The sequence below is a fragment of the Muscardinus avellanarius genome (assembly GCF_963383645.1).
Source record: "Muscardinus avellanarius genome assembly, chromosome: 19".
Lineage (NCBI taxonomy): Eukaryota > Metazoa > Chordata > Mammalia > Rodentia > Gliridae > Muscardinus > Muscardinus avellanarius.
Genome location: NC_137805.1, coordinates 42,391,677 through 42,407,057, shown reverse-complemented (window position 1 = coordinate 42,407,057; position 15,381 = coordinate 42,391,677). Strand labels below are relative to the sequence as shown.

Sequence of the window (15,381 nt, the reverse complement as noted above, 5' to 3'; positions counted from 1 at the left end):
TCACTCGCTGGCGGACGCTGCCCTCTCCTCCCCGCCCCAGCTGGACTCGGAAGTGTGCAGCCTGCACTTGGAAGGGGAGTGGCGAATGGCAGAGCGGGATGGCCGGGCGAAGCAGGAAGCGAGAGACTGGGCGCTGCAATCACAGACGGCATCCTAAGGAGGAAAAAGAAGAGGAGCCAGGTCAGGAGGAGCCAGGAGGCACTGACCACTGCCACCCAGTGTCAGGCCGGGAGAGGAACGAGGTCCCAGTTGTGCCCACAGACCAGTACCCAGGAGTCATGGTCCCTCTCTTTCTTTTATTGCTTTTAATTGGGGATGGAACCCAAGGGTGTTCTTTTTTTGTGTGTGTGGTACTGAGGGTAGAACCCAGGGGCTTTTCTACCTCCAAGCTATACTCCCAGACCTATTTTATACTTTATTCGGAAACAGGGTCTCACAAAGTTGCTGAGAGCCTCACTAAGTAGCTGAGGCTGGCTTTGAACCTGTGCGATCCTCCTGTCTCAGCCTCCCAAGCGCGGGGATTACAAGTGTGCGCCACCACGCCCGGCAAACCCAAGGGTGTTCTACCACCAAGCTGCACTCTAGCCCTTCTTTTTTAATGTGTGTGTGTGTGGGGGGGGGGTACTGGAGATAAAGCCCAGGGGCATTCTATCTCTGAGCTACACCCCCAGCCCTATTTTTTTATTCTTTATTTGGAAACAGGGTCTTACTGGGTTGCTGAGAGCCTCAGTAAGTAGCCGAGGCTGGCTTCAAATTTTTAAACAGGCTTTTTAAAAATTTTAAACAGGCTCTCACTAGCTTGCTGAGGAGAGTCTTGCTAAGTTGCTGAAGTTGGCCTCAAACTTGCAATTCTCCTGTCTTAATCTCTCACCAAGTACTGGGATTACAAGTGTGTGCCACCGTGCCCAGCTCACTGTCCCTCTCTTAACCTATTTTTTCTTTTATGTTTTTCTCCCATCAGAGCAGTAATGGATATTCATTCTAATGTGGCCTAGAGGATACAGAGAAGAAAAAGTGGACATTTTTTACAGTCCTACACATCAATGATTAATTCTCAACAAAGTGTACATACATACAGTGACCAAAATCACTTCATCTCCTACAGCTCATGTTTGTATGAGTCCAAGCATGAACACTCTTCTGACACCAGGGGCCTTTCTTTCCACCTCTGAGCTAGACCCCAGCCCTATTTTACTTTGAAACAGGGTCTTATTAGGTTGCTGAGATTCTCACGACCTGGCTTCAAACCTGTCATCCTCCTGTCTCCGCTTTCCGACTGCTGGGATTATAGGCATACGCCGTCACACCCAGGTCCAATTAACTTTGTTTGGGTATTTGTTTGTTTGGTACTGAGGATTGAACTCAGGGGGATTCTACTTTTTTTTTTTTTTTTTGGGTACTGGGAATTGAACCAAGGGGTATTGTACCTCCAAGCTATGCTCCCAGCCCTATCTTCCTTTATTTTTTATTTGGAAACAGGGTCTGGCTAGGTTGAAGAGAGTCTCACTAATTGCTGAGGCTGTCCTTGAGTCTGGAATCCTCCTATCTCAACCCTTGATCCTCCTCTCTTAGCCTCCCACGTACTGGGACTGTAAGTGCATGCTACTCTATCTGGTTCCAGTTCACTGTTGATGTACATTTTCTTCTTTTTTCATTAACAACAGAAATGGTGAGAAGTGCTGCTGTAGAACCAGATTATTTGGTTCAAATTCTAGTTCTGTCACTTCCTGTGAGATCTTAGGCAAGTTTCATAACCTCTCTGAGCCTTGATTTTCTTCTGAGAGACACAATCCCTTTGTCAAAGTTGTGAGGATCAAATCAAATATAATATGTAAAATATCTGGCACACTACCTATGTATGCACTCAGTATATTAGCAATTTTTATTAGTAAAGCAACACCTTTTCTTTTTTTTTTTTCTTTTGCAGGTCTGGGAATGGAATGCAGGGCCTTGCATGTGCCAAAAAGTGCTCTGCGCCTGAGTCATATCCCAGCCCGCAATGCATTTCTTTATACAAATATCCTCTTCCAACTCTATGAATACTTCCATAGGATAAAAAGAGAATTTGGGGTCAAGCTGGGCATGGTGGTGCACACTTGTAATCCCAGCATTTGGAAGGCTGAGACCGGAGGATCACAGTTTGCGGACAGCCTCAGCTACTTAGTGAGACCTGGTTTCAAAATAAAGAATAGGAAAATAGGGCAGGGGGTGTAGCTTGGATATAGAATGCCCTTGGGTTCCATCCCCTGACACACACACACACACACACACACACACACACACACCACACACAAAGGGGGAATTATGAGACAATGAGTGGCATGCATATTTAACATACTGAAAAATATTTGGATCAATTTTATTTGCTTATTTATTTTTGTGGCACTGAGGCATCCTACCTCCAAGCTACATCCCTATCCTTATTTTAACCTTTTTTAAATTTTTGAAACAGGGTTATGAGAGTCTCACTATGAGGCTGGTTTTGAACCTGAGATTTTCCTGTCTCAGCCTGCCAAGTACTGGGATTACAGGTGTGTGCCACCATGCCTGGTGGAGCTAAACTGTTAACTTCCTTTGGTCTGAGGCCTCTGGACTCAGGCTGTAACTACATCATCAGCTCTTCTGGGATTCCAGCGTGAGTCGCCCTGCAGGCTCCCTGCTCACCAGCCTCCACAACCACGTGAGCCAACTGCTTAGAACAGATTTCACTGTTTCCCTAGAGAATCCTGACTGTGTTCACTTGGTGAGAATTCTTTACTCTTACAGTAAGTTCAGTATGAATATTAAACTCAAAAAGTTAAGAACAAAATGTTCTTAGAAATGTTTAAGAGATTTTTAAAAATGGCAACCAGCTAGGTAAGCATACAAAGAAGCAATATATTCATCCCTCACTACCAGAGCTGTGGAAACTGGAAATCAACCTCCCCTTCCCTTTCCCTCCCCTCAAACTCCTTCCCTCTCTCTGTCTCTCTCTCAAACAGTGCTGGGGATAAAATGCAGGGCTTCAGCACATCCTAGGCAAGCTCTTTACCACTCAGCTACAACCCCACAGCCCAGATAAACTCTTCCAAAAGACAGTTTGGTAACATTTATGGAATGTAGTTTTAAAAATTTCTTTTGGTACTGAGGATTGCACCTATGAGCTACATTCCCAGCCCCCACCCCTATTTTTTTTGGTGGTACTGAGGATGGAACCCTTCTCAGGCTACACTCCCACGCTCCCAGAGCTATTTTATATTTTATTTGGAAACAAGGTCTCTTAAGCCAGTGCGGCTGGCTTCGAACCTGCGTGATCCTCCTGTCTCTGCCTCCCAAGTGTAGGGATTACAAGCGTGTGCCACCACACCCGGCTCCCCAGCCCTTTTATTTTCTATTTTAATATAATGTCTCTCTAAGTTGCTGAGGCTGGCCTAGAACCTGTGATCCTCCTGTGTGAGTCTCCCAAGTACTAGAATTGTGAGAGTCACCATATTCAGTCTGTTAATTTTTTAAATATTCTTTTATCTTATGATCTTATTGTCCCAGTACTGATCCCCAATAAAAGACAGTCAAAGCTGGGCGTGGTGGTGCACGCTTATAGTCCCTGCGCTTGGGAGGCTGAGACAGGAGGATCGCGCAGGTTCGAAGCCAGCCTGAGCTACTTAGTGAGGCTCTCAGCAACTTAGTGAGACCCTGTTTCCAAATAAAATAGAAAATATGTCTGAGAGTATAGCCCGGAGGTAGAAAGCCTCTGGGTTCCACCCCCAGTACCACCAAAAAAAAAAAGACAGTCAAAATCTGAGATCTGTGCTTGGCGCTGCATACACTTGTTCACAAAAAGATATGCAGCCCTGCTTGTTACACTCCCCTCCCTCGCTCTGTCTGTGTTAACCCAAAGGAAGAATATAAGGGCAATTAGAGCCTTAAAAATATAGAAATAATTAGAAGCCCTGAGATCACACATATGATGTGCCAGGCACTTTATTTATTTATTTATTTATTTATTTATTTATTTATTTATTTATTTATTTGGTGGTACTGGGGGTGGAACCCAGGAGCTTTCTACCTCTGGGCTATACTCCCAGACCTATTTTATATTTTATTTGGAAACAGGGTCTCACTTAGTTGCTGAGAGCCTCACTAAGTAGCTGAGGCTGGCTTGGAACCTGTGCGATCCTCCTGTCTCAGCCTCCCAAGCACTGGGATTACAAGCGTGTGCCACCACGCCCGGCATGCCAGGCACATTTTATTTATTTTTTATTTTTTATTTTTTGGTGGTACTGGGGTTCCTGGAAGCCCTTCTACCTCCGGGCTACACTCCCAGACCTATTTTATATTTTTGAAACAGGGTCTCTTATGCCAGCGCGGCTGGCTTCGAACCTGCGCGATCCTCCTGTCTCCACCTCACAAGCGTGGGGATTACAAGCGTGCGCCACAACGCCCGGCTGCCGGGCACATTTTAAAATGACAAGAATAGCAAAAGCCTCGTGCTTTGTGCTTGGAGAGTACATGCAGCGCCACCAGCTGCAATTAGTACCTCTTTCTTGGTTCTCTGTGACCCAGCCTTGGTATGTGGAGTATAATATCCATATGCTACTTCAAAGTACCCTTAATTGGTAGGCAGCAGGTGCAGTAGAGATTGGGAAAATAGACTACCATACCTGTCTTTTAGCAGCTAAGATAGTAAGATAGTAAGCAAGCTACCCGGACACAAGACAGCACCACCTGCATCCGATGGAGAAGTGAGTTACTAGCCCCATTGATGTGGTAACCTAGATACAGAAATACCAGCAAAAACTCTTAAGAGAAAGAGCTCTAACAAGTGGGAGAGCTCCGTTTCAGACTATCCATTGTGTGTCTATCCAGCACGCTGCTTTTTTCCCCCTTTTCCTCTTTTGTTTTATAAGAAAATCCTACTTAAATTCTGCAATTGAGTCTCTTTCTTTTATTTTCTTTCTTTTTTTTTCAGTACTGGGGATTAAAGCCAGAGGCATTCTACTTCTGAGCTACACCCCAGCCCTATTTTTTTATTCTTTATTTTGAAACAGGGTCTCACTAAGTAGCTGAGGCTGGCTGCGAACCTGCAATCCTCCTGTCTCAGCCTCCCCAAGTACTGAGATTACAAGAGTGTCACTACACCGGCTTTGCAACTGAGTCTCTTGACTCATCATTTTCTCGGATCATGCTATCTCTATGAACCTAGGAAAAGAACCCACAGTGCCGGTACAAACCATAGCACCTATGTCTGCAACTGAAACCTAAAGAAATAATCTGAAATGTACAAAAAGCTTTTTGCACAAAAATGTTCACCACAGCACTATTTGTAATAGGGAAAACTAGAAACCACCTAAATATATAAGAGGGAAGCCAACCATTTGGATCAGAGCCCATCCCACAAACAGCCCTCCTATCTCTGTGCCCTGCCTGTAGCCCCCTTCTCGAGTTCACAACAGACCCCATGGACAACCCCTGGCCACAGCTGAATGGACCAAGAGAGGCCATGCCTGACCCCAGCTGCACCAGTCAGGTCCCTTCTCCTAGAAATGTGGGGTTGGGTGAGGAACTGGAGTATTTCTCAAGTTCTTGAACTAGCAGATGCTATAAAATCAGAGCTGCACCAGCTCACCGGGTCCTTGTGCAGATGCAACAGGAGGAAGAGGAGGGCATGAGAGAAAATGAAGCTCAAGGAGGAAGAAAGGGAGAGGCTGTGAGGGGCTGCAGGCTCTGCTCCTGGGCTCCAGAGAACACTCCACCATCCTACAAAGACATTTCCCTTTCCTTCTGCAACACTAACTTAGATGCACCACTTTACAAACAGTCAAATAATCCCTGGCTTATCCGAACTGGTAGCAGGATTGGGGTGTACAGTAAAAGTTACCAGAGGTAATATGAGCACTTAGGGAAGTGGTAAGCAGGTTAACTTTTAATAGCTAGGAGTGAGGGGAGGAGCCCTGATTTATAGTTTTTGCCAATTTTTATGGTATCGATCCTCCTACCGAGGCCAATCTAAACGTACTGAGGAGATATTTATTACTTGAACACAGAGTACTTATGACGGTCTCTCACAAGCCCAACAATCTGCTCGGCACACCCCTGGAGACAAGAGAGTGGCAGATGTACCCCTTTCCTGGGGGATGCTGGAGACCTCCGCTGTGTGGGAGTATAGCCTCTGGCCAAGACATGCTCACTAGTGTCTTGGCATTCAGACCATGTGACCACTAGGGAAGAAGGGTAAATTCTACCCACTTACCTCACTGGGCAAAACAGTGGCTCCATCTCCATCCCGGGGCACCCCATCTTTCCCTGCCTGAGGGAGGACGGAAGGCCTGGCCTCCTCGCCGCTGCCTGACTTGGCTGCCTTCTTGTTCAGGATCCTCACCATGCCCTCCGGCTGGTGGTAGCTGGCTGGGGAGAGGGGTTCTGGCTTTTTGGAGGTCTCCTCTCCTGTTGCCGAGGTGGGGCTTGGTGCCCGGCCACACACATTACGAAAGAACTCCTGTACAATGCCATACTTGGGGGGCTCAGGCTTGACCCGGGCCTCGGACATGCCAAGTTTCCAGACAGATTCCGTGCTCCCCGAATGCTCCACCACGCTAAAGAGGCTGGACAGCCCGTCGTTGATGTTCCGCAGCACGGGGCTGTCCCGCGTGGTGGTGGAGCGGGCCCAGGCCGAGCCGTTCTGCTTGCCCTGGTGCAGGTTCCAAAGGCTGCGGTCCTTGGTGCCGTCCAGCTTGGACACAGACCGCCTCTGGAGCTTCGGCGAACCGTACTTGGGAGAGCAGCAGGGCCGCTCGATGCGGGAATGGACCTTGTCAAGGGAAGAGGAGATCTGCTTGCTGCGCACGGACATGAGTGAGGAGCTGCGGGGTGACCAGCTCTTGCTGTGGAGGCTGCTGCGCGGCGGGTCGGTCTGCAGGCCCACGCTGACCGTGCGGATGGTCTGTGTGCCCACGCTGGCCAGGCCCACCGTCTGGCTGGACGTGCTTTTAACCTTCCTCTCCAGCGAGCCTGAGCGTATGGCCTGCCGCACGCAGTTGGTGATCTCCTTCATGTCATCGCTCATGTTGCCCGCCATCTCAAAGTCACGCAGGGCGGCAGGGAAGGCGGGCCCGGCTGCCGAGGCGCTGCCCCCAGGCCCCCCATCCAGGCGCTGCCGGGAGAAGTTGCAGAGCCACCGGCTGTAGGAGCTCTCAGCCAGCCCGTCAGCCTCGGCCGACTCTTTGGGCTTGGCTGTGGTGAACAGGAAGCCTGGCTCAATGAGGATCTTGCCCTCCTTGTCATGGACCACAGGGACGCCCAGGCGCCGGGCTACCGGGGGGCTGTAGTAGACCCGGATGCCCGTCTTGTCGGGAGCCGTGTAGCTGCGCTGCATCTGCCTCCCCGCAGGCTCCTGGCAGGCCAGGGTGCCCAGGCGGTTGCAGTCCCGTGGCGAGATCCCGGCCTTTTCCTTGGTCTCTTTGTCTGCATCCACCGGCTCGGTAGTCACGAAGGCAAAGGCAGGGCTGTTGGGCAGCTTCTTACTCCGGGCATCTCCACCAGCAAGGTAAGGGGAACAGTCCAGCAAGCTTTCAAATTCAGACATGGAGGAAACAGACTTGGTCCTGGGAAGAGCAGAGGAGGACAAGTGGTGTCAGTGGAAAGAAGACACACGCAGCACACAGGTCTACTTCCTGGCGCACGCTCCAGGGCCCGGGGCTGCCTGGCCCACCTCCTGTAAGGACGTCGCTGGTGCCCTCCCGTTGCCTCCTATGCAGCCCCTCCTACACAGCCAAACTGCATGCTCTGGACACCTGCCATTCTCTACCTGGGGGCTTTCATTTTGGCTATGGGATCGTACTTGGCTTCTAGATGGAGAAAATGGACTAGGGGTGGAGTTTTGAAGAAGAATGCATCTGAGTTCAAGCCCCAGCATATACACACATGTACACACACATGTACACACACACTGCTGCGAATGTAGCTCAGTGATAGAGTACTCCTAAATCATTTCACCCTAGTACCGCTCCCCAAAAATCATTCTACACAGCAAAGAAAACCACCAGAGTGAAAAGACAGCCTACAAAATGGGAGAAATCATTGCCAGCTATTCATTATTTATTTATTTATTTATTTATTTATTTATTTATCTTTGAGGTACTGGGGATTGAACCCAGGGGCATGCTACATCTAAGGTACACCTGCAGCCCTATTTTTTATTCTTTATTTTATTTTGCGGTACTGAGGATGGAACCCAGGGGGCATTCTACCTCAGAGCTACACCCACAGCCCTATTTTTTATTCTTTATTTTGAAATGGGATCTCACTGAGTTGCAAACAGTCTCACTAAGTAGCTGAGGTCGTCCATGAACTACAATCCTCCTGTCTCAGCCTTCCAAATGCTGAGATTGCAAGTGTGCACCACCACGTCCGGTTTTATTTTTTATTTTGAAATAGGGTCTCACTAAGCTGCTAAGAACCTCACTAAGTAGCTGAGGTTAGCTGCCAACCTGCAATCCTCCTGTCTCAGCCTCCCAAGTACTGGGATTACAGCGTGCACCACCATGCCCGGTTTGCCAGTTTTTCATCTGAAAGAAGATTAATGGCCAGATGTGTAAAGAACTCAAAAAACTTAGGCAATTTAACTAAAATGTGGGCAAATGATCTGAATAGGCACTTCTCAAAAGAAGCATACAGCACTTGGGAGGCTGACACAAGAGGACCAGAGGCTCAGGACCAGTCTCAGTAACTTAGCGAGGCTCTCAGCAACCTGTGAGACCCTGTTTCCAAATAAGAAACGAAATCTTGCTAGGGGTATAGCTAGGAGGTAGAATGTCTCTGGGTTCAATCCCTAGTACCAAACAAACAAAAAATAAAAAGACCTGGGGGTAAAGCTCAGAGGTAGAACACCCCTAGGTTTAATCCCTAGTACAACACAGAAAAAATACAAATGGCCAACAAATATATGAAAATTATTCTCAATACTATTAGCCATCAGGGAGAGCAAATCAAAACTACACTGAGATTTCATCTTATTTCACTTAGAATGGCTATTATAAAAAATCAAGCTGGGCATGGTGGCACATGCTTCTAATCCCAGCACTTGGGAGGCTGAGAGAGAAGAACTGCAGGTTCATGGCCAGCCTCAGTTCCTTAGTGAGGCCCTCTGCAAGCTAGTGAGATCCTGTTTCAAAATAAAGAAAAAAATAGGGCCAGGCGTGGTGGCACGTTTATAATCCCAGAATTTGGGAGGCTGAGACAGGAAGATCACAGGTTCGAAGCCAGCCTCAGCTACTTAGTGAGGCCCTTTGCAACCTAGTAAGATCCTGTTTCAAAAAAAGGAATAAGCCGGGTGTGGTGGTACACGCTTGTAATCCCAGCGCTTGGGAGGCTGAGACAGGAGGATCACACAGGTTCAAAGCCAGCCTCAGCTACTGAGTGAGGCTCTCAGCAACTTAGTGAGACCCTGTTTCCAAATAAAGTATAAAATAGGTCTGGGAGATAGAAAAGCCCCTGGGTTCCACCCCCAGTACCATAAATAAATAAATAAATAAATAAATAAATAAATAAATAAATAAATAAATAAATAAAAAGGCTGGGGGTGTAGCTAGAGGTAGAATTCCCCTAAATTCAATCCCCAGTACTTCAAAACAAAACACACACACACACACACACACACACACACACACACACACACACACCACAAAAAGCTGGTTATGGTGGCGTACACCTGTAATCCCACTAGTTGGGGTTGGGAGTCTGGGACAGGAGGATCGCAGGTTTGAAGACTGCCTCAAGCAAGTATTGAGACTCTCATCAACCTAGGAAGACCCAGTTTCAAAATAAAAATAAAATAGGGCTAGGAAGTATCTTGGAGGTAGAATGCCCAAGTTCAATCCCCAGTACCAAAATATTAATAAAAAGGGCTGGGGATATATCTTGGAGGTAGAATGACCCTAAAAAAAAAAATGCTGGAAGTAGAGATAAAGGAACCCTCATACACTGTTGCTGGGAATGTAATATAGTATAACCAGTATGGAAAACAGTATAGATGTTCCTAAAACAACTTAAAAATAGAACCAGGACCAGGCATGGTGGTAAGCGCTTATAATCCCAGCATTCGGGAGGCTGAGACAGGAGGATCACAGGTTCACAGGTTTGTAGCCAGCCTCATCTACTTAGTGAGGCCCTTTGCAACTCAATGAGACCCTGTTTCTTTCTTCCTTTTCTTTCTTTCTTTTTTTTTTTTTGTGTGTGGTACTGGGGATGGAACCCAGGGGCATTCTACCTCTGAGCTACACTCCCAGACCTATTTTATATTCTATTTAGAAACAGGGTCTCACTAAGTTGCTGAGAGCCTCATTAAATAGCTGAGGCTGGTTCCAACCTATACAATTCTCCTGTCTCAGCCTCCCAAGTACTGGGATTACAAGCACGTGCCACCATGCCCGGCTAAGGCCCTGTTTCAAAAAAAAAGAATAAAATATAGGGCTAGGGGTGTAGCTCGGAGGTAGAATGTCCCTGGGTTTCATCCCCAGTACTGCAAAAAGAGACAAAATAGTACCAGGTATGGTGGTGCATGCTGTACTTGGGAGGCTGAGATAGAATCATATGTTCAAGGACAACCAACCTTAACAACCTGGTGAAACCTGTTTCTAAATGAAAAATAAAAAAGGGCTGAGGGTGTAGCTCAGAGGTAGAACACCCCTGGGTTCAATCCCCAGTACCTCATACACAGAAAAATTAACAATGGTAAGCCAGGCGTGGTGGTGCATGCTTATAATCTCAGTACTTGGGAGGCTGAAACAGGAGGATCACAGGTTAGAGGACAGCCTCAGCAAGTAGTGAGACTCTCGTTAACTGGCAAGACTCTGTTTCAAAAATAAAAATAAAATAGGGCTGGGGGTGTAGCTCAGAGGTAGAATGTCCCTGGGTTCAGCCCCCAATACCATACATACACACACACCAAAACAAAAACAAACTGACAGTAATTTAGTCAAGTGTGGATTACAGGCACACATGGAATCCCAGTGCTTGAGAGGCTGAGACAGCTGAGGTCAGCCTCAGCAACACACTGAAGCTTTCAACAATCTAATGAGACCTGGTTTCTAAATGAAAAATAAAAAGGAATGGGAGTGTAGCACAGAGATAAAATGTCCCTGGGTTCAATCCCCAGGCCCACACACTAGTAGTAGTAGTAGTAGTAGTAGTAGTAGTAGTAGTAGTAGTAATTTAAACCCAGCATAGACTGCACTTTGTTGCCTGAAGGACTGAGCACTGCACATCTGGACGCGCCCGCATGTGTCCCCCACTCTGCCAGCTTTGGGAGGCAGCTCCAGCTCGAGAGTGAGGGAGGCACTGCCAAGTCCCCCAGCTAGAACTGGCAGAGCCAGGATTCAAACCTGCCCTCGAGCTCCGGCACCAACTCCCAGCCCAGGACCCTGCTTCTAGATGGCCCCGTGTGGCTCCTTCCCTGGGTTCCCAGCAGTGGGACGCAGTCCTCACAGCCTTGTGCCTCCTGGCCACACGGCACGGGGCGGGGCCCACGCACGCCGCTCAGTGTCTCAGGGATGGGTTCTTTGGTGACTCTCCTAACCCAAAGATAGGAAAAGAGAATCTCAAGAGAGCCGCATGGGTTTCCTTCCTTCCTTCCTTCCTTCCTTCCTTCCTTCCTTCCTTCCTTCTTTCTTTCTTTCTTTCTTTCTTTCTTTCTTTCTTTCTTTCTTTCTTTCTTTCTTTCTTTGTACTGGAGTTTGAACCTAGAGGCATTCTACCTCCAAGCTATACCCACAGCCCTATTTTGATTTTATTTAAAACTGGGTCTCATTAATTTGTTGAGGGCCTCACTAAATTGCTGAGGCTGACTTCAAACCTGCAATCCTCCTGTCACAGACTCCCAAACACTGGGGTTAAAGGCGTGCACCTCCATGCCCAGCTGACGCAGCTCCTTTGCTGGGGAGGACAGGCTGCACCCCGGCTGCCCAGAATCAAGCAAACTTTACGCTGCAGGCCAGAATCCCCTCAGCCTCAGGTTCCCAGCTGCTTGGTGGCGGAGGCGCCACAGAACCATGTGCTGGTGCTCTCTCTACTTCAAGGAGGTACACGGCAGGGGGCAGGAGAGAAGAGGGGCAAAGGACAGATACTGGGACAGGGCTGCTGCACCTCTTCAAGCCGGTTCCCCCGAGCTCAGCTTCAGAAACAGCCTCCTTGTCCTGGAGCTTCTCACTGCGTGTCTGTCAAGGAAGAGAGACAGGAAGGGTCAATTCCAGCCAGCAGCACGTGCACAGAAGGAAGGGACGGGGGGCAGCGTGGGAGCAAGGCTGCCTCCACACCTGTCTCCTTCCTCATCTGCAGAGCAATGCGCGGGCAAGGTCTGAGGACACCCACTGGTCAGCTGCTGGCTGCGCTGTGTCTCACGCCCCTTTGCAAGAATGTGACCCAGGCTGGGACCACGGGGGCACCAAAAGTGACCCCCAAAGAAAGAAAGATGGTTTAGAACTTATTCCAAACATGGCAGCAGCAACGAAGCACCCTCAGCCAGTGGTTCCGTGGGTGGGAGAGCAGTGACCATGCGGCTACTGCTCTGGGCTTATCCTGCCTGGTGCTGGAGTCCCTGATACCTGCAGGGAGTGCAGGAACCGGACCACCAGCCCCACTGATGCAAAAAAAAAAAAAAAAAAAAAAAAAAAAAAACCCTTCCACCTCACCTCCCAGAATCAGTTTGATGTTTGCAACCAAGTCTCCTAAGTGACGCCAAGGGCAGCCTGTTGTGTCTAGCTACACAGCATGCTGCTAGAGACACGCACCCGGGCCTAGGTGCAAACCTCACCCATGTGACCTGATCTCCAAGCCCAGGATCCTGATCCAGCCCCGGGCTGGGGCAGAAAAGTCACTTGCGATCACTAATGAGGCCACTGGGCCCAGAGTTGGAAAGGGACTTACCCAAGGTCACATAGCTCTGAGAGGTCTTGCCTTCCACAGAGGCCCAGTGGAACCAAGAGAGGCTGAGCATTTCTGCCAGGCATGGAAGGAAGGCCTTGGCAAAGCACCTATCCCAAGTTCCAAACCGTGGGTGGGACTGTGGGGTGGAGACCCCAGGGCTGAGGAGCCCAGGGTGAGCGGACATGACCTGTGGGGCGAGGTTAGCATCCTCTTGTGGCCCCACAAGCAGGGAACTTTACGGTGTTGCCAGAAGCCGGCGCGGGTGGCAACGACGCCCTCACCTCCTTCCAGCCATTGTCCTGCTTCTCCAGATCCGAGTGCTTCAGGACCCAGGGGTCAGCAGCCTTCTGAAGCTGAGCAAGGGCAAAGAGTGCGTCAGTGGTAGGCACAGATAGGGAACAGAGGCTGTTCTAAGCAGGGCCACCCCTGGCTCCGCTCTGCAGCCCAGAGGAGCCTCAGCATGGACCAGGAGCCAGCTTCCCAGATCTGAGCCACCCAAGGTGGGCCTGGAAGATGCTCCTGCAAGCAGCTTCGTGCAAGCATCCTTAGAGACGTCATTGCATCTCATACAGTAACGGCTGTTCTTCTCTATTAATTCATGCTACTGTTCATGGAATGGCTAAGTCAGCTAAGCCACAGCCGTGTCACATCAGGGCGGCAAATACAAGACCAGGACCCCGCTGCTCATCACTGGTGGCCGGCACTACTGGATCCCAGCACTCCTTCCCGCTGAACCTTGGGGTGGTCTCTGATGCTCTCCCCTCTTAGAGCTCTATCACCTCCAGGTACAAAACCCATTTGCTACATGCACATGAGTTCACTTATCCTACAGCAGGTGTGGCTAGTTTGGCAGATGAGAGGATCAAGACAGTGAGAAGGGAAGAAACGTCTCCAAGGCCTGGCAGCAAAGACCGTAACAATATGCAGCAGGTTCCCAGGTGCAGAGACCCCCATCCCTGCCTTCTGTCACTGCAAACTTCTCTACATGATTATTTGGGCAACTGGAGCCCAGCTATTGCAAATGGAGGGCAGTGATTGCATTACAAATCAAAGGCTGAAACAGGTGGATCGCAGGTTCCAAGCCAGCTTCATCAACTTAGTGAAATTCTATTTCAAATTTTAAAAAATAAAATAGAGTTGGGGGTATAACTCAGAGGTAGAATGTCCCTGGGTTCAATCTTCAGTGTCAAAAAAAAAAAAAAAAAAAAGAAAAAGAAAAAGAAAGTCAAAAGGCTGGCTCCTTGTCCAAGGTGGACCACGCAGGGGGTGGTGATTTAACAGCTATACTCCTGAGCTTGTCATGGAACCAAGTAGATGGCCTTATTAGAGTTTCCATTATTATGGCTGGTCTTAGTTTGGGGTCCTAAGAAACAAAGCCTGAAACATGGATTCAGGCACAGGTAGAGTACCCAGCCTTTCCTACTTTACTTGGGACTGAAGGAGTCCTGGGATTTCCACTTTTAAAACTGCAACAGTAGCTTGGCATGATGGCAGCCGCCTGTAACCCCAGTACTTGGGAGGCTAAGACAGGAGGATCACAGTTTTGAGGTAGCCTCAACACTGTAGCAAGGCCCTACAACTTAGTGAGACCTTGTTTTAAAACAAAAATAAAATAGGGCTGGGGGTGTTGCTCAGAGGTAGAATGTCCCTGAGTTCAATCCCCAGTATCACAAAAAAGACAAAAATAAAAACAAAAACTGCAACCACGCTAGGTAGAGCCTCTGAGGCTTTTCAGAACTGAGTTTCTACGGACATAATACTTTCAGTGCAAACGCTGGGAACGTCCTGGGCATACCGGGTGAGTTGGTCATACTATGTGCAAGTGATTTGTTAAGAGATGGAGGAATTCAGGAAAGAGAAGGGGGGAGCCATGAGGAGAAAGGAGGAAGTCCTCCTCGCTCTACAGAGAGAGCTCAGAGCTCAGAGGCAGCTTGATGAGGACGACACAGGCAGAGTCGGCAGAGGACACGATCCTGGTGGAAAGCTCTTCCTACCCCACTACTCCAGCTGCTGCTGTGCCAGTTGGTCTCACTGACAGTCCAGCTTGTGCTACTTGGGGCGAGGGTCTGGTTTGAAGTGATGAAGGCAGAGGGATGTCAGAGAGACACAGAAGGCCATAGCTAGGGAGCCAGGATGCCCCCACATTCGAGCCCTGATGAAGAAACAAGAGCAGGACAGCCTGTACTAGGCTGACAGATGCTTCCTCTGCTATGTGATAGAGCCAGGTATAGTATCACGCACTGTGATCCCAGTACTTGGGAGGCTGAGACAGGAGGAACACAGGTTTGAAGTCAGCCTCAGCTACTTACTAAAACTTTGTTACCAACTAAAAACTCAAGTAGGGCTGGGATAGCTTGAAGGTAGAATGCCCCTGGGTTCAATCCCCAGGAAAACACACACACACACACACACACACACACACACACACACACACTGTCATGGAGCTTGTCTCAAAATTTCAAAACCATTTAAAAAAATGTTTTG

At 48.7% G+C, this 15,381-nt stretch overlaps 1 protein-coding gene across 1 annotated transcript in view; it reads right to left on the bottom strand.

Moving 5' to 3' along the window:
- The window catches only part of MTCL2 (microtubule crosslinking factor 2), a gene marked incomplete at both ends in the record, with an annotated part of 76,376 nt that continues 60,995 nt past the window's right edge, over positions 1-15,381 (bottom strand). The window contains 4 exons of the mRNA XM_080716703.1: positions 1-153; positions 6,230-7,580; positions 12,118-12,188; positions 13,179-13,250. Coding sequence (XP_080572829.1) covers positions 1-153; positions 6,230-7,580; positions 12,118-12,188; positions 13,179-13,250 — 1,647 coding nt within the window. The remainder of the gene's footprint in view (positions 154-6,229; positions 7,581-12,117; positions 12,189-13,178; positions 13,251-15,381) is intronic.